The sequence below is a fragment of the Schistocerca cancellata genome, chromosome 1 (assembly GCF_023864275.1).
Source record: "Schistocerca cancellata isolate TAMUIC-IGC-003103 chromosome 1, iqSchCanc2.1, whole genome shotgun sequence".
Classification (NCBI taxonomy): Eukaryota; Metazoa; Arthropoda; class Insecta; order Orthoptera; family Acrididae; genus Schistocerca; species Schistocerca cancellata.
In genome coordinates, this window is record NC_064626.1 from 388,025,596 (window position 1) to 388,046,307 (window position 20,712).

Here is a 20,712-nt window from a genome sequence, read left to right on the forward strand (position 1 = left end):
CAGACAGCTTCTCTTGCCTGTGCCACGGTGGGCTCACTGATGCCACATTCATATCTTGTTCCTCTCTCCCTCCCCAAATGTTATTCTCTCTTTCCTTCATTCCATCTCTTCCTCCTTATTCCTCTCAACCACTTCAACTGACATAACACATATGTATGTGTATGTGTGTGTGTGTGTGTGTGTGTGTGTGTGTGTGTGTGTGTGTGTGTGTGTGTGTCATACCATTCAACACTTCACATATATGGTGAGTAGTTACAACACCTCCTCCTATTGCTTTTATTCCCTCAGCACTTTCTAATATTGTATCAACATCAGAAAACAGACATAAACATAGTTTTAACCAATACTTCTGCAGTGTACTGGACATATTGATAACTAACATAAGAAAGAATGCATAATCTTATTGCAGCACCAAGCAGAAACCTAACATATGCTAATCAGCCAGAAAGATTTCATACTCAGTAACTTTTATTTACCTCTTATAGCACTGAACATAGCAAAAGTAGCTAATTCAGAAGCTGGCACACAATTAGTACCTCCATTTCTTCACGAATTGTGTTTCTATTTTATAACTTCTAATAAAATAATTTTCAAAGACAAACGTGTCACTAATGGTGATTATCTCTAGATCAAGTAAATGTTGTACAGTTAGCTAAACACCATGTACCAAATGTTTAATAGCAAAAAGTACAAAAAGGGTATTTTAATCAACGTGTGTGATAAAGTCAGTAATTATAGAAAAGTCAGGACAGAGAATGAACGGGAAGTAGCCTTATAGCCTGGTGCCAGATAAATGGTGTAGTCTAGGGAGATGACGCAGAAGCTCAAGGAAACCAAAAGTTCATGGTACATAGCAGCATACACACAGTAAAAACTCTTAGTGCCACAGAGCCTGTAGCAAACTGAGGCAGAGACAGCTGCCGGGTGGCCTTATATTAGACCTACTACAGACACTCAACGTGACCAGCCTGCAATACTGGCCTTGTTCCACTGCAGACACCCTTGCTGGACACGTGCAGTGTTACACGTATCAATATGTTCGTTTCTCCACCTGTACATCCAGCAGTGTCACTAAAGCGTTTCCCTAAAGTCATTTTGTGTAACGATATGAAAGTTAAATTGGAGAAGGCAAACAGGACTTGAATCTTCATTCTCCTGGCTCTTATAAAAAGTGTCACCTTCCTCAGAGAGACAGAAGGAAGAAAGATACATAAAGGAAAGCTATGCTGGAGTAGAATATGAGGAAAACATACCTTCCACTCTACTGCATTCTCAGTAGTGAGAAAACACTTTACTTAAATATGAAGTTAATTACACCTAAACCACAAAGATAATTATAATTAATATGGACATAGTGGTTTCATATGTCCCATTATGCTAACAAAGAAACTACAATCTTTTAGTAATATAGCAAATTGTTTATTCAGTCAATCCTATTAATCAATTACAAAATGGGCACTCCCATCTGTAAGTGAAATACTTACTCCAAAACCGTCAAGAGTAGGGGGGAAGGTGGTGGGGACTGAGCATGCGAAGGAGAAGGGGAGGGAGGCAGGGGGAGAGGGGGAGATGGAGATGGGGAGTGGGAGGGGCAGGGAAAGAAGGCAAGGGGGTAGAGAGGGAGAGGAGGTAGGGAGGGAGGGATGGGGGTAGGGACAGAGGGATAGGGGTAGGGACAGAGGGATGGGGGTAGGGACAGAGGGATGGGGGTAGGGACAGAGGGATGGGGGTAGGGACAGAGGGATGGGGGTAGGGACAGAGGGGGGGGGGGGTAGGGACAGAGGGGGGGGGGGTAGGGACAGAGGGGGGTATGGACAGAGGGGGGTATGGACAGAGGGGTGGTAGGGACAGAGGGGGGGGTAGGGACACAGGGGGGTAGAGACAGAGGGGGGGGTAGAGACAGAGGGGGGGGTAGAGACAGAGGGGGGGTAGAGACAGAGGGGGGGTAGAGACAGAGGGGGGGGTAGAGACAGAGGGGGGGTAGAGACAGAGGGGGGGTAGAGACAGAGGGGGGGTAGAGACAGAGGGGGGGTAGAGACAGAGGGGGGGTAGAGACAGAGGGGAGGGGAGCGGGGGAGGTGGAGGGGAGGGGAGGGGACAAGTGGGGGAGGAGGAGGGGAGGGGAGTGGGGGAGGTGGAGGGGAGGGAACAAGTGGGGGAGAGGGTAGAGGGTTGGTTGGTTGGTTTAAAATAGGGGGGAGGGGCCAAACTGCTAGGTCATTGGTCCCGATTAAAATAATTCCACTATGGTGGTAGTAAAATAATCGAGACATACTAAACACAGTTCGAAGAAAGGAGAAAACCACAAGAATGACAGAAGGACCACAAACTCTAAAATGGACAAAATCAGACAAGAAAACCACAGAGAGGTGCAAGAAACATGTAGAAGAGATCAATAAAAGAGAGCAGATTACCATGGCTGGCTGACCATGAGAATAAAAAGGAGAAGCCAGCCACTCTGCACTTGGGTGGAGGACGCCAAGGGAGAAAGGACATGTGCTACAACTTAGATCAAAGGATAAAACCTACCCTCACGAATAAAATGTAAAACTAGAGCTGTTGTTGAGGCACTGTCACCCAACACTGAAGGTAGGGTGTTGGGAAAGTTAAAAGTAGGCAGTCCAGCAAGAGATGAGGGCCGTCATTTGTGAGTCACCGCGACACTGAGGTGGGTCCTCATGATGGAGGAGGTAACCAAGCGTTAGCCACATATGGCCAATGCAGAGCCAGCAGAGGACAACAGATTCCCTGTGAGAGGACCGCATGGAAGACTTCCACATATTCATACTCTCCTTAATGACACACAGTTTGTTGTGCCTACTGTTATGCCATTCCATCTCTCAAAGCCATAAAAACCTGCAGCATAAGTCAGAATGCAGGTCAGTTTCGGAAATGCCTATCTCCAGAAGCAAATTCCGCTTAGCCTGTTTGGCCAGCCTGTCGGCTAGTTCATTGCCTGGGATTCTGACGTGTCCTGGGGTCCACACAAACACCATTCCAGGGCATAGATGGACTCCTGAATGGACGCTACCAAAGGATGGCGAGGGTAGCACTGGTCGATAGCTCAAGGAGTCAGTACACAGGAGAAATGACTCGTCAGGGCATGAGTGGATGTGCTCAAGATCACGAGATATGGCCGCCAGCTCTGCAGTGAAAACACTGCAGCCATTTGGCAAGGAGTGCTGTTCAATATGTCCTCCACAAACATAAGCAAAGCCTACATGACATCAGCCAGCGAGCCGCTAGAGTAAACCAATTCATGGCCGCGGTAGATGTTGAGAATTGAGAGGAAGTGATAGCGGAGAGCCGCAGGGTTAACAGAGTCCTTAGGGCCATGCAAAAGGTCCAGAAGAATCTGCGGTCTAGGTGTATGTGAATGGACCTCGAGGAGATGAGGTAACAGGAAGGACTCCAGTTCAGACAGAAGGGGCCAAGCGTGAACTGCAATCTTAAGCCCTGACCTGGGCCGCCAATGCGGGAGATGAAGCGCCATGATTGGGAAAAGGAGATGGTAATGTGGATCCGCAGGAGAACTACAAATGAGTGCAATATAACTGGCAAGCAGTTGTGCATGTCTAACCTTCAATGGAGGGACTCTGGCCTCCACCAGGGCACTGGTCACTGGACTCATTCTAAAAGCTCCCGTCACTAGGTGAACACCACAGTGGTGCCCTGGGTTCAGTAAATGCAACATTGAGGGCACCGCCTAATGGTAAACCAGACTCAAATAGTCAAGGCAGGATTGATCAAGATGGTGTTGCTCAGGCAGTGGAGGGCATTGAGGTGCTGACAGCACTTCTGCTTAAGCTGACTAAGGTAAGGTAGCCAAGTCAATTGGGCATCAAAAACTAGTCCTAACAATCGATATGTCTCCACTACAGTGAGTGGATCATCATTAAGGTAAAGTTCTGGTTCTGGATGAACAGTGTGACGCCGACATAAATGCATGACACACGACTTCGCGGCTGAAAACTGGAAGCCGTGGGCTAGAGCCCATGACTGCGCCTTGTGAATGGCTCCCTGCAGGTGCCGCTCAGCAACACCAGTACTGGTGGAGCAGTACGAAATGCAGTAGTCATCCGCATACAGGGAAGGTGAGACCGACGGCCCTAAGGCTGCTAACACACCATTAATATCCACTAAAAATAGAGACACACTCAATACGGAACCCTGCGGAATGCCACTTTCCTGAATACGGGGGGCGGGTAGAGGGGGGGGGGGGGGGGGGGGGGGACAAGGGAGGCACCAACTTGAACACGGAAAGTACGGAGTGACAGAAAGTTTTGGATAAAAATCGGGAGCGAGCCCCAGAGACCCCACTCACACAATATGGCAAGGATATGACATCACCAGGTCGTGTCATATGCTTTATGTATGTCGGGGGAGAAGAGGAGGGGGCAAGAGATTTAATGTTAAGAAATGTAGTTACACCAAGGAAGTGCTGAAATGAGAAAAAGGCCACACACACAATTGCAATTTGGGGGGGGGGGGGGGGGGTAGGTCTTGCTGCTAGGAAGATGAGGTCAAAGGTTTTTGGTTTCACACAGGCCAGCAGCCATTTGTATAGCCATTCAAATATCTGTCTTACTGTAGATATGTTACAGTATGTTAAGCAATGTCTGAACAACAAACTGGAGCTGGCACCTTGGCAAATTGTGCAAATCAATTAATTCCTTTTGCAAAAGATTTTCATTGGGCTGAAATTAATGTTCATGTAATGGCACCATTTAGATTTTATGTGCAAAAACAGTCACCCTCAATCGTATTTTATGTGCCAAAACCATCACCCTTCAATAACTCTGAACTGGAATCAGACTGATGGTTCAAATTTGGCCCACTGCTGTGTCAGAGTTTGGTCTAAGGTCTTGCTTCGTTTGAATTTTAATGCACAAACACATTTTCCTGGGAGGTTTTTGAACCACACACTCTATACTTGGGCAAATCAGTTCAAACTTTGCACAGAGAGATGAATGGATAAAGTCAAAACAATTTTTTAAATCCCATAATCTATATCCATTGTTGAGATATGATGGTTGAAACTCAAGCCAAAGATAACATGTAAAATTCGTTCTTACATGAATTGAATACACAAAACAGCTTAAAGTGAATCAAACAAACAAAAAAATGCATTTTCACAATGAAATTGAAAACTTGCTTTCAAAAATCTAGCTTCATTTGGATTTTATGTGAAAAACATGGTTTGTGTTTTTTTTTTTTTTTTTTTTTTTTACACACACATGCCACTTACATGTTTTGAACTTGGGTGAATCAGTTCAAATTTTCTAAGAAGGTAGGCAAATACATGTAATTAATGGTCATCCTGTTGTTTTGTGAAAGTTTTATCCTTTGCCATAATATAGCTGTCTACAGTTGCACATAAAATGCATGTAAAATCTAGTTTTATGCAAATCTCATGGGCTGAGACAGTTTAAAGTGGCACAGATTGCAAAAAATTTCATACAGTAACTGTAGGAAGTACCTGTACAAATCTTTCATAATTTGGGTTTTATTTGCAAAAGATCATGCCTGCACATGAAACTGTCTCTCACAGAAATGTGTTCCATTTTAAGTGCTGCATCTTAATATAATTTAAGAAACTGTTTATTACAGACTAAATACCATTTTGTTGCTTGTACTCATATGTGGAAGATTTCATTCAACAGTAGCTTAAAATCATAAAAAATCTTTGGACATGTAAAACAATGCATGTACCAAACCAGAATTGTGCCCACCCCTGTAGTAAATGATATAATGTTTGAATGCGACCGTCGTAATGAAGACCGAAGTTTGTGAGCAAAAGATCCGAGACCTATTAGATCCGACGACGTACCGAAAACTAAGCGCAGATCCGACGCAGCATATCACTCGGAATACGAATCGATTAATCAAGGCGTCTTCTCTGCCAGCGGACATACAGAGAAACCTGCGCAACACAGAAGCCCTACCACCTCGGCTGTATGGATTACCCAAGATCCATAAGAACAACGTTCCACTGAGAGCAATCGTTACCGCTCCTGCCTCACCAACGTATAAACTGGCGAAACACTTGGCCTCTTTGCTCCAGCCACACGTGGGGAAGACCGACACATACATTAAGGACTCACGACATTTCATTGAGAAGCTGAAGAAACTGAAACTTGCGCCAAACGACATCCTGGTCAGTTTTGATGTTGTTTCATTATTTATGAAAGTGCCACTCAGTGACGCACCGGAGCACATCGGTTCCATGTTCCCGCAAGACATCAAAAAGCTCTTCCATGCATGTCTCACCACGAGCTATTTCACGTGGAATGGTGATTTCTACGAACAGCTGGAAGGCGTCGCCATGGGTAGTCCTCTCAGTCCAGTGGTGGCCAACTTCTTCATGGAACAATTCGAAGCACAGGCACTGGACTCGGCGACTTGCAAATCTAAGGTGTGGTACAGGTACGTCGATGATACTATCGTGGTGTGGAGCCATGGTGAAGAACAGCTTGGTGAATTCCTGAGACACTTGAACAGCCTCCATGCCAACATAACATTAATCATGGAAGTAGAAAAGGACAAGAAACTGCCATTTCTAGATGTGCTGGTCACAAGGGACGGCGAAAACCTGGGACACAGCGTGTATAGAAAACCGACACACACGGACCGATACCTGCACAAACTGTCAAACCACCACCCGAGCCAGAAAAGAGGCACGATTAGTACGCTCGTAATGAGAGCAGGACGAATATGTGAGCCTCAACACCTCAAACGAGAAATGCAACACCTGGAAACTGTTCTGAGGAGCAATGGGTACTCCACAAATTACATTAGAAGTGTAACAGAGCCAAACACTCGGCAAAGTAAGGAACCAGAAAAAAAAATGTCGGGTACGGCCTTTCTGCCATACATTCCCAGAGTGACGGCCAGAATCGGCCGTATATTGCGCAAACATGGCGTAAAGACGATTTTCAAACCGACAAGGAAGATCAAAGAGTGTCTTAGATCGGTGAAGGAGAAAAGAGACCCACTTGCAATGTCGGGAATATACCGTATACCATGCACATGCGGAAAAGTTTATGTCGGAATGACTGGACGATCAATTAACACCAGGATCAAAGAGCATAAGCGACATTGCAGGCTGGGGCAGGTGGAGAAATCGGCCGTGGCAGAGCACCTACTGAATGAGACCGACCACGTAATAAAATTCGCCGACACGGAAGTTCTGGCTGTAGAGAAGCACTATCACACGCGCTTGTTCAGAGAAGCTGTAGAAATCCAAAAACACGCGAACAGTTTCAACAAGAAAGAGGAAAGCCTTAAGGTAAACTGATCCTGGCTTCCCATACTGCAGCGAACGACCGTCGCAGGTAGCAAGAGGAGAACCGCACCGGAAATGACCGCGGAGAAGCCCTCGGACGTTGGCGCGCCAGATACATATAGTCTGCGGCCGCGAGCTCGCCTCCAGTTCACCACCGGCAATGGAGGGTGAAGCTTTGACAATGCCAGCCACTCGTGCTGGCGAAACGTCAGAAAAATCATTAGATGAACGTTGGCCGAAGAACCCGAGACAGAAGCCAATAGGCAGTTTGATTATCATAAACTTTGCACGATATTTAATATTTCATTTGCACTGTATTAAGTACATATGGTTATTTTTCAGATGTTTACATGTACAGTCCCATGTGTACATAAATAAAATGTGTGTACCTACAAAATAGAAGCAATTAAAAAACAATAAAAGATTAAAAAATATAAAACAAAATAATCAAAAATTAAAACAACATATAAGTAAGATAAGAAACTTTCTGCGGGCATGTGACTCTGATGTGTGTTGAGGCTTGTGTGCTCTGAGCACACAGTAGGTTATATGGGGCAGGTTCAACCATACCAGATAAGTAGTCATACAGGAACCAGATTAACAATGCCCAACTCAAGCAACATGTTTCAAATTACAACAACAAAAACCTATACCGGATCACGTCGCCGGAATCAACAAAAATCTACATCGATTGCCAAGCTATGGCAGTATAATGTCAAAATTATGGTAGGGTAAAATTAGGAACAAGAATTAAAAACACTCCTATCATAGCACAAAAATTGTGAATATGTCCTGGGCTGAGTTTGGGATGTAAAAGAAGGGAACTAACTTTTCAACTCATATGGCAGCTTCAAAGACATTTAAATCAAAACATCTTGATATATTCACACTTTTTTAATAGTCAACAATACTGCCCCAGTGTAGTGAGCTCTCTTACCTGCAATGTGTTAGAATATCTGCATCTTGCAATTTATATGCTGAAGTCTCTGATTCTGTACCCAAAATCCAGAAAATCTGCCAGCCATAGCAAACATCATATAATATCACACAGCTGAAGAGTGAAAAGTTTTACTTTGTGTGTGTGTGTGTGGGGGGGGGGGGGGGGGGGGGGAGGGGGGGGGGTCACTAGTCAGGTTGTAGCCAAACCAGCATTCCAATGTTCATTGTGCAAAAATGTGCTATAAGAATAATATGTGCTGTTCACTTATGATCATCTTGTAGACACCTGTTTAAGGAGTTGGGCATCTGACTACTGCTTCATAGTGCATTTATTCCCTCATGAAGTTTGTTGTAAATAATCTGCTACGGTTCAAAAGGGAACAATGACATACATAATTACAATACCAGGACGAAAAATGGCATTCATTACTCCAAATTAAGGTCATCTTTTGACAGCAACATGAAGTTTGAAAACTGGGAAATTTTCTCCTACACAACTCCTCCTATTATGTAGAAGAATTACTGCTACTGTAATGTGTAAAAGATGGTGGGTAGGAATTACTAACTCAAAATAGTCAGAATGTAACCATCTACAGAAATTAATTTGCAACGTGAATGTAAAATGACTCAGTCTGCATCATTACGATCTGTCATGCAATGTGATCCGTGGAATATGTAACTAACAAACTCATTCACTCACACACAATGAGCATAGGTCTAGTCTGCAAGGGGATTGACATCATTTTGACCATTTACAATGTTGCCACAGCCCTCAGTGATTTCCAACTGGGCACTAATATGTAGAGACAGCATTTCTAAATAGCAATTTGTATTTTACTAAGCTGGGCCTGCTCAATTTTTTTTTTTTTTTAATAAACCCAAAGGGAAGCAAGGAAATAGTGACCAAAGGCGAAACCAAAATGAGAGCAATATATTTATCTTTTGTCTTATGTGCAACATATCTTTATTTATTCAACTTTAATTCTCCAAGCTGAATATAATGACCAAGTTTTAGCACCAAAAAGTGAAGGAAGCCTCTGGAACAGCAATGACATTTTTGTTGTACTGAAAAATTAGAACAGCAAGTTTGCACAGCAGAAGGTTTGTAACAACAGTTACAAGCAGTTAATTTTAATATCATTTTACACAAGTGTGTGTGTGTGTCTGTGTGTGTGTGTGTCAACAAAGTATTTTCTTTTGCTGTCTATAAATTCCATTTCTGCATACTACCCTAATATCTTTTCTCCCACTGTACACACACACACACACACACACACACACACACACACACACACAACCATTCATTACTAGGTGTATACTGCACTTAGTCATACTTTACAGGCTATACTGTACATGTTTATTATCAAGCAGATCACCTGATTAGTGTCAGTAACATGCATCAGAAAAGTTGACATAAAATTACATTTGTTTCATTGCTCATTGATGAATAATTTGTAATATTAATACACTATACATAATTTTCTGTAACACAGGGAAAAATAAGGAGATTCCACAACCCTGGAATCAGGCAAGCAAATGCGTATATTAACGGAATTATGAACATCTTTCTGCAGTCTTAAAAAAGAAACAATACATCACAGAATATGACCATGTGTTAGTCTTAGCACTAGATTAACATTAAAGCTGACAATAATACTTTCCCAAAGCAAAGGAGACAGATAAACAGTATGAAAAAACCAAAAGTTGTTAATTACGCAATGCAACAGAAACACCGTATTAACTGAGGGGCGGGAGGGGGGGGGGGAGGGGGGGGGGGGCCTGTAACAAGAAACTGCCCAGTACAGTCTTACTTGCACTTTGTACATAGTGAGTTATGTGTGTGCTTGACAAGTGTGTTGATTTAACATTCAACTGTTATTTCCCATTCAGACTGGTCTTTATTCTGCACAAGCATTTCTCTAACATCATAGATTTTTTTAATAATATGATAGTATGAGTGGCAGCAGTGTTATCATCAATCATTCACAATGTATATTAAAGAGACCTCAAATCTACAATTATTGATCTTCTCTAAATCTGTTTATAAACACATTGTAAAGAATTCTATGCATCCCTGTGTAACTACTTAATAGATCTGCGAGAAAAATTGAATATCAGTATGTTTTTAACATTTTCTTTTCAATTTCTCAAGAAAAGTGAGACATACCAATATTGTTGTACTTAATTAGTGTCAAATCCCAAGATCTACTACTGGCAGAACATCTCGTCTCATAACAGCTAAACTTCATGTGTCACACATATGAGAGAGAGAGAGAGAGAGAGAGAGAGAGAGAGAGAGAGAGAGAGAATGCCAGTTCAAAGATTTAAACATTTTAACATCATATTTTTGTCAATTTTAAGAATGGTACAGAAATCCAGTTGTGTTGATTGTTCCAAACTCACTCAAGTAAATTTAGATTATTTACTCTTATCTTAGATCCAACTGTGAAAAACACTTTTTCTCTGTATGACATCTGCTTCAAAGCCACAATCATATAGGAACAGTAAGAAAATAGACTTATCACATCCTTTTCTTCTGGTTGTGTAGATGATAACCCATACAACAGATGTATTCTGTTATTAACTGATATATGATCATCAGCATCCTCATCAGCAGAAGCAACAAGTTTACATTACCTGCATGATAAAGGCCTCCTCCAGACTTCTCCATGCCCTATTGGCTTCAGCTATATGCATTCATGTAGCTCCTGTATGTTTTGTAATGACAATTTCAGTCCAGCAAACAATCTCCTCAGTCCACCTACCAGGTGTTCACTGGACAGTAAGTCGAACTCGCTTTCATTTGATTTTCATGAGAGCCATAATTGCTTTTTCCATTTCAGACTGTTTCCAGATAAATTTCTTTGTTTTGTCCTCTTAAAAATTCCTGATAAACATCTCTCCAGTGATCATTAAACAACCCTCAACATTTATATGGTTTTCGCATTGTAAGTCCACAATCACAACCTTAAGTCAAAACTGCTACTTCACTCTGACTGTAAACTTCTCTTGTTAGTGATAACAGAAACTTGCTTTAGGGCCCCTAATTAGTTTACCAAAAGCACGCCAGGCCAGTTTTACTCTGTCTTATTCTGCCCATCCAACTTTTCTTCCCAATAACCATAAATAAATAAACTCTACTGGTCCAAGGTCAACTTTAATATTTTCTTTTCTGTATGTTTCTGTGCATTATTTTAGCCTTATTACAACTACTTTTCAGGCCTGCCTCCACACTTACTCTATTGGATGGTTCAAGAAAGTTCCATTAATACACATTCCTTCTGTTTTCCTGTCTTAAGGGTTCTCTAGTGTTGCAGAGAAAAGTCTTGGTTACACAAAATATCCTCCTCCCTGACTCCTCTTTCAATTGTACATTTCTTACTATCTTGGTCAAGTTTAAAGTACGCTGTAGCACTGATGAATTTATTTTATAGTATAGTAACACTGGTTCAACCGATATCTTGTTTCTGAATACTAGTGCAGATTTTCTTGGAACTTGTCAATAGACAAAATGGTAATTCACACTCATTCCTTTACACTATAACTTTGTTAGCAACATGCAAATAGTCCACTGTGCCACATCCCCTTTGAAAGCCAGCTCATTACTTTGCATGCTTAAAAAGCAATGGTTTTTCTATTTAGTAGGTTATAATTTTAGTGAATACATTACACAGGAGGCGGCTCATACTCCATAGTTTTTTTTTTTTTTTTTTTTTTTTTTTTTTAAATGTGAAAGATGTGGTTCATTTAATGCTGTCTTTAAATATCTAACAATCATCTTTTTCTTTGTTTGCACCTATTTCTCATCTACATTCAGCCAGGGCCATGTCCTGAAAGCTGAAACATTTAGAAGTAGTTATCCACATCAGATAAATTTTTGCTCCTATAAGCTTGGCCAAAGTCTCTCCCTCCTCCCCTCCCCCTCCCCCAACATAGGTACTCTATCTGCAGGACAGTTTTACAAAAATGTTGCTGCAATACAGAACTTTATTTACCTTAACCAGAAATTGGTCTGCTACCAAATGTAGCAAGCATCTGCAAAAATTACTGCCAACTATTTCTAATTCATGGATATGAGGTTCAGATTATAATAAGTTATTTTGACAATTATGTTCTTAGAATTGTGTATAATGCTCCTACAGTCGCGTTACCAGTAACTTGACAAATTTATTAATAATCTGTGATACTATGTACAGATTGTACAGTTCCATCGATTTATATGTTAGCTCCTGTTAGATTTAGTTACCACTTATCAAAACTACTACTACTACTACTACTACAGTACAAGTAGCATGCACTCAATTAACAGGCTAAACAAATTCTGCAGTGCCTAAGTTCTTTGTTCTAAGATATACAGCAAAACTTTCAAGAAGCAGTCAAGTGAAAATTCCAACATACCTTCACTTCCCATGCACCATTAAAGACAAAGTCATGTGACAGAAGTAACCGTATGAAGTGGTACTTCCTAAATAGTTTATCTGAAGAATAAAAACAAACAAATGTGCATTCTGCAGGCTATTGAAGACAAATGTTATAATCACACCTGAAGATAGTTCTTAATATTAAATTGCAAGAGATTTATGTACATTTATACACATAGCTCAAAACAACTGCTCACTTCATGGTGAAATAGAAAACGTCAAGGATACTATAGCAATCACATAGTCTGCGTGGTAACACAAAAAGTTTAGTGTCAAAATTCAGACAGATAAACTAAGAGTGGTGTTGTTGTTGTTACTATTATTATTATTATTATTATTATTATTATTATTATTATTATCACACATTACACTATAATACTATTCAACAAAAATGCTTTCTGTAGTTTACAGACAAAATTTTCTCAATTGTCGAATACTTGGAATTATTAAGCATATCTTGACAATTTCAGTGCTCTTGATACATTTACCTGTCAATTACTGTTTTATTAAAGTTAACTACATTTTCATTGGTACACAGATAAATGAAAACTTCTATATATAGGATCAAAGGTCATGCAAGTAAATTTCTATGCATATGGCTGGGAAGTACATACAAGTAGTAAAAGAATTCTTAGTTCAAGCTAACAATATCTAGCATCATTTGAGACCAAGAGGCATCTTGCTTCGAAACAACAGAAATATTACTACGATCAGCTTCAAGTAACCTAGGGCTCATCATCAGGCAGTATAAAGGCATCCTGAAACAAGTCATTGTAAAATAAAAATTGAGCCATCACAAAAGACGAGTGGTTGTAGTTATTTCCGAAAACCTTTAACCCCAGTAATGTTAATAGCCCCCCCCCCTCTCTCTCTCTCTCTCTCTTGTCCTCCTCCTCCCTCCCCCTCCCCCCCCTCCAAGGTGAAAGGAAAAGAGAAACTGGTGTTCTATTTAATAACTTTTCCATTAACGTAAATGGGGACAATTTCACACGCTGATGACCTATTGTGTTATTTCTTCTCTTTTCAACATGTTCTTCATCAGTTGTGCCGGGAATAAGAAAGCTTAGGTTGTAGAAGCAGTTATTTCACTTGAACCCAGTGCCATAAGAGACATGTGTCAGTTTTATTCATGTAGACATGAAGTGCAATTAGTTTAGATTTTAAATTGGCAGAATGTACTGGATGCACCTTACTTGCAAACAGTTTCATCCTCATCCTCAGAATTTTGTTGACTACTGATAGCAAAGCATAAGGGCACGCCTCTGAGTTACCATTTCCTTGCATTAGTTACACTTTATACTGTAAAAACATGGTTCAGAGGAACTGCTTTTGGATCAATGTTTTTCAAAAAACATCAAACAATTCCAGTCAGATAACCATCCAAAAGGTGTGTGTTCTGTGAATGTCAATGGGCATGATATGACATGCCAACCATATTTAGAGCCACATGATAAAATTTCCTAAGCAGTCACCTACCCATCACTGCCTTATGGTAACCAGGGAAAGCAGCAGACGATTTCCATCACCTAAATAAAGTTATTAGAGGAAATTACAGTAGGGTGTTATTTAGTCAAGGCAAACCATGAGGTTGCAATGGTTTACCAAGAAGTATATGAAGAAGATGACGAACTCCTGCTCCACAGGATTATTGATGGCTTTTTCCCAAAAGAGAGAGATAACGAAAATAGTTACTTCCTTTGATAACTGCACTCATGTGCTTTCAATTATATTCACGTCACACAAAATATCTGAGAGTCACATATTGAATACAGAGTAACATAATGCTCGGTTATTAATGTTGATAGCTTTGATAATGTTTTGCATTTAGATGAAAATGTTATGTCCAGCACTCTCTCTCTCTCTCTCTCTCTCTCTCTCTCTCTCTCTCTCTCTCGCCCCCCCCCCCCCCCCCTCCCTCCCCGGTCTGCTCTCATTTGTGGCTTGCAACCTCTGCAGGAAGACATGTTACAAGTGAATGCCTGGATGGTTTTTCCACTCACATGCCAGCTTCAACACCTCCCCGTTTCATTTCCCACTATTGGGACTTTTAAAAATGGTAATTGTAGGTGTTTGTTATTGTTATAGTGTTCATTCTGGCTTCAAATTGTTTATTGACCCTTACTGCTTTCTTTCAATAACTCAAGTCTATATTATGGCATTCTAACAATTGTATCATCACTACAAATGTCCAGCTGGATAAAAATTAAGTAATCAATAACAGAGTCTGATTCACTGAGTTGATTACATCATCCCCCTTTGTCACATGAGTAAACTCAGTTTGAATATGGGATTTCTTCAGAATTGTCAGTAAGATGACCATCAGTGGTTCCACATATACAAAACAGATCTGCTTATTTTTCTCCGGGTTTTCTTTGTTAAAGGTGTCTTTTCATTGCAACCAGGCATAAGCTGATGTTTACATGGATGATCCAAACTATCAGAATACATAATGTTTTGTGAATACTGGATTATCCTCAATTTATTGATCATTTAGATTTAAACCAATTTTTCACAATTCCATTTAAGTATGCACAACAGCCTGGCCACTGAAGAGCATACTGAAGAAAATAAATTATATAAAACAATAAACTAATCAAATAGCACAATAATAATACAGGGGTAACATATTCAAATGGTTGAGTGCACAAAAAGCTGTTTCACATATTTTAAAGCTTAGCTACTATTTCCACCTAAGTGTTATTTCAAAAAGCTTTTGGGAGGAACTTGGAAGAGAAGAAAATTTCTACAGCTGCTTAACATTTCAAAGTCAAAATTCAAAAACAGAAGGTCATTCAAACCTTGTGCTGCACTCTCATTAGAAGACTTGTCACAGCCAAGCAGCTAGCTTAACTAGCCGTAACTTGTTCATGGCTTCCAGTCCCCCTCCCTCCCACCAGGTTTACTGCCTGCAGATCGCTTTATATTGTGACCCCGTGGGGATGTTGCATACTTTCACTGCTGCTGTTTCTGCCAGTTTGTTGTTGCTGTCTCTGCCAGTTTGTTGTCCATAATTGCCACATGACTTGATACCAAGAAGAATAACCTATTCCAACATTGAGGTTATACGTTTGGGTTGGTTCTTCTGCTGGGTAAATGCAATAGTTGGATTATGCGTATGCAGGAACTCTCTGACTGTGAGGAATTTTGTAGCCTGAGTACAAGTCACCAGCTTCATTAACATAAAGATTACTTGCCCCTCAGCTCCTTAGTACACAACTGGGGCAAGCTGCAAAGCAGCCAATAGTGTCCCCCATCTGAGACCCATCAGTGTAAACTGGTATGTAATTTCAGTATTAGCATAAGCAAGGTACCCTTGACATTAAGTTTTCATTGGAAGAGGAGGGAGGAGGGGGTGAGAGAAGGGGCAACTATTAGGAACATTGTGAGCAAACATAGCACATGCACTACTGCAGAAACTGCTAGAGTGGGATGGGGCAGATAAGGGAAACATTGTGAACTAGGTAAAGGGGCTACACAGTTCCCTAAGGAACACCTCCAAATCCATCTGCTCTGAACCAGACCTGATGTCTTTGATGGCATTTTTGAAGAACTTTTATTTCTTCATTCATTTTGCCCTATATGACAGTGATCATTCTTGTGGTCAAGGATGCAAATACTTTTCTAGTTGGCAATTTCACTATTGATTGTGTTACTTGTTGTTTAGCAAGTGCCTTGACAGGAATGCAAGTAACACGTGGAGTAACATTAAATGGCATTCTATTTTTGCACTTGCAAATGCTAGGACTTGTGCTGTTTCTTCTGACAGTCTGTGTTGGAGATTTCACTTTGGGAACTTGTTTCTTTATGGCTGATGCAAACTGTAGAGTAAAAGCCTGAGACTGTACGGCTTCATACAACTTTTGCATCACCACATGAAACGTGTTTAACAACTCTCAGACTGCATTCACAGTGCCACTGATATCAAAGGATTCCACCGACGACCAACACCGTCCGAACGTGACAGATCTTTTCAAATCAGTATGTCACTACATGCACGATCACAATGTAGCCAATTTCTTCACCAGAACATACAGTCTTTGGACAACAATCAGCGAAATTCAAATCACTTTGTTTTTTCGGTCATAATGGCTGACATGACATGCAACATGGTCTGTGGGAAACTGATAAGTTTACTTAAAGGAGTAGTTTGGGGTAAACTGAGGATGAAAAATATCAAATCAAGATGTAGCTCAGAATCTATGGACTGTAATCACAGGTTTATTGGAAACCAATAGTAGACAAAATCTTTGTTGGGAATTTTGGTGTAGATTATAACCTTGAAAAATAATTTAAGTGACAAGGATGGTGTATTTTATGATTAAAGTTACTGTAGTGACATTTTTGGGTTGCGATAGGTGGACATTAGCTGTCTACAAACTTTTGTTATTGCTTACTGGCATTTTTATGCCAGTAGCCTGGTTATTCTGTTCCATGAAATAGTTTGCAAATGTGGTACACAAGTTTTTCGACTTTACAGTGCTTTAGGTGTTCAGGGTATCTTATTCCAAACTTTGTGCTTGTCTTTCACATGTATGCTGAATGACAGTCATTGAAGGTTAACCGAAATTTGTCTACACCACTTCAAATAAGTTAAAGAAAACAGATTTCTAGTGGTTGCCTAGGGCTGTGATTTGAGCTCTATCAAAACATCTAATACTCACATTAAAGATGCAATTCTGGTTCAAGTAAAACAAGAAGTGACATGGTGATTACACCTTTCCAATGATTAGGCCTCTGCTACATTCTGAAAAGTACACTTTCAAAGTTTTTGTGTGATATTTTGGATGTTATTTGCCATGCCCTAAATACCAATTTAAAAGCTAATAATTTCACTCCTGCACCTCCAAATATTGCGAAGATTTAAGTTTATTCTGTATCAAATTTTGGAGCTATGCTTCATGCAAGTGTCCTAAGACAATGTAATATGGCTGACTCCCTTTATTACAAACTACATTGAATCTGAAATAATACTGCCACCAGAAATCTTGTTATGTCCTTTCTCAAATCCAATGGGCAAGTGGTCGAAAAGCAGTGAAGATTCCAGTGCTAGAATTAGATTATCTGAATATACCTACTGCCAGTATGGCATGAATGTACATTGTTTTTAGAATAAAGTGAACTGGGTGTGACACCGCAAATCTACTTTTCATTAATTAAATAATGCTTGCTTACTCACCCACAAATTTTACCCATTCAGCATATAATAGAAACATCTACTTTTTACCACGTGAATTAATCATTATGTGCACATGACCTCATTAGCACAGGCTTCATACTCTGAAGTTGCCACTGCAGCATAATAAACCACACTCTGAATAATGTGTTTTGGAGATATCTTTAGAGTGGTGTATCACTGAAACTACATATTTTCATAATACATGTGTATTTTGTAAAACTTGTTTCTTAATTCCGATAACTGAAGACAGAGTGTACAGTAGCCGAAACATTCTTTTTGAGACAGTTATAGCTGATTCGGCATCTTTTTAATAGATCCTACCCTTGGAGGTTAAAAACTAACTTAACCAGCTCAATCCTGCCAAAAACTGATGAATGAGATCTGATGCACCATGACTAAGATGTCATTGGACAATGCTGTTGGGCGACCTCTGGCAACGGCAGCTGATGGCTGTTGTCAGTGCTACTATAAACAAAGCCTTAGCCCTTTCTACTTTCTTCTCTTCCATGAACACTGAATATTCTCTATCCCATATCTGATGATGCTTTGAGAAACCTAAACATCCTCATGGTTCCAAGCATTACACTACTGGGTTTTGAACAGATGGCCCATAATTGCCAGAAGTTCCTTGCATTCTGCATTCCAATGTGGTAGGGCCAAATCAACTTATGAAATTTGAAGCAACTAGTTTTGTGACAAATCAGCAAACCCTCAGCCATACTTAGTGTGAGTTAAGCATGGTTTTCTTTGTGCTTCACCAGCAACTAATACAGTGGTGTAAAAAGCTTAAAGAAGAAAATAACTTTTGTATCATTGTCACTGCCAAGCAACACAACTTGATGAAATTTGAACCATACAAAGAAAGAAGTGCTGCAGCAGAGTAAAGCAGGTAACTAAGAAATGCACTGAGGTAAACAGAAATGGCACTTTTATTCAAAGACAATAATTACACTGAAGGGGTCCCCCAGACATTACAAATTGCAAGACACGGTTTTTAATAATGTACGTGATCACCACAAATGGCAATTCATGTTCTACAACATGCCCTATGCTGGTTCATAAGCATTTTTTGAGGTAGGGTGTCCCATAGCTCCACCAGCACAGTTGACAACTGCTCGACAGTCACTGGTAATGTGCGTCAATACATCTCCTAAACACATCCTGCATTTAAGCTGGGAGGAACAGGCAATTCAAAGAGCTCCTCCACCAGCTCAGTTCGATACGGCTGCACTTTGTAATCCATAATAATGAAGTCAGGGCTAAATACACCCCTGACACGGTGCACGTGAGGAACGAGTAGTGTCACAAGGGCATTAACTGGTGAGTGTACCGTGTTCAAATATTTTGAGGGCAGTATGCCCATGCAATACTATTTCTGCACACACAGTAATACCTGGACCACCAAACAATCATGGCAACACGTAATGTTGCAGGGGTGGAAGGACCTCCAAATCTTTGAACAAGATGCAATCATCGGTTAACACCCTTGTGTCCCTACTCCTTCCCCATGGGCATCTTTTATCTTTTCAGATGTGTCTTAGGCCTTCTTTCATTTTTGTGGAAGCTAATGTGTGATCTCGTTGAACAGAACAGGTGGTGGATCTCTTCATATGAAAGGATATTCGGCAAATGCACAGGGCTGCCCCCCCCACCACCACCACCGCCTCCAAACTTAAATACCATTGAGCATGTGCATGATGTGCTGGAGAGACGTTCTGCAGTATGTCCATAGGCATCAATAACCGTTCAGCAGTAGTCAGCTGTGCTGGTGGAGGAGTGAAACGTCGTATCAAAAGAACTCCTTACCCATCTTGTGGCCAGCATGGGAGCACATTGCAGAACATGACTTGCCACCATGGTGATCACACCCCCTATTAACAACCATGATCCCCCCTTTTGGTAAAGTCCAGGGGCCCATCATGACTGCAGTGACTTCAATGCAATTATTGTCTCTGAATGAAAGTGGCATTTCTGTTCGTCTCATTACATATTTCTTTCAGTTACATTCTGTACTACACTGTGTCAGTTCTTTCTATGTACAGCTCACAATTCATTGATCTATGTTATTTGGCAGACACACATCATGTGTAAATTACTTACATCCTCAAGTTTTGCACTCCAGTGTATTTCCACTTGCATTATAAAAAATCCTTACTGCTGTTATGTATTTCAGCCATGTGAGATATTACCAAGCCTATTAATAGCCTTTATGAGAGTTGATTCTTTGTGAAAGGGCAAAGCTTCAGCTAGGAACATCCCATTACAGAGACATTTAATATCCTTAAGTGTTCCTCAATTTTGTTCCATCACTTTCTATATGTGAAAGGAGAGTGTTTCAAATTTCTTATTTAGATTTTCACAAACCGCATGTGTTTTATGATGACAATGTTGTTGTTGTTGTTGTTGTTGTTGTTGTGGTGGTGGTGGTGGTGGTGGTTACTGTGAATATGACTGGAGGTTAAGTAAGATCTCAACTTTTCAGTTACTAGCATCCTTACTGCAACTTCTGAAGACAAATTTCATTAAAATCTTTAAAACTAAAACTGAAACTATAAATCAAAATTGCTTTCTATCCTCTCTGCTTTCTATCCTCTCTCTCATACATTCACCCTCTTTCATCATAAACATAAAATTGTGTGTTTCTGTTTTAAAATAATGATACAGTTAGACATACCAAACAATAAGTCACTATATTGTGGCTGGCTGATCACCAAACAAATGGATGAGCATGCTATCATGAGTATACACCAAAATCTCCTGTGTAACACATTAGGCAGAAGACTGAACATACTACAAAAGTTTAAAATACGTACACTTGTTTCACCACCACCCAAAATATAGGGAAGATCAGGTGATAAACCAGTTGTGCACTCTTGTCATAATGAAATACA

General features: G+C 40.5%; 1 protein-coding gene across 4 annotated transcripts in view; it reads right to left on the minus strand.

The window, feature by feature from the left end:
- Window positions 1-20,712, minus strand: part of LOC126175377 (dihydroxyacetone phosphate acyltransferase) — a 134,272-nt gene that overhangs the window by 58,732 nt on the left and 54,828 nt on the right. For all 4 annotated transcript variants that reach the window (XM_049922159.1, XM_049922152.1, XM_049922168.1 and 1 more), the window contains one exon: window positions 12,623-12,702. In XM_049922159.1, the coding sequence (XP_049778116.1) occupies window positions 12,623-12,702 (80 nt within the window). The remainder of the gene's footprint in view (window positions 1-12,622; window positions 12,703-20,712) is intronic.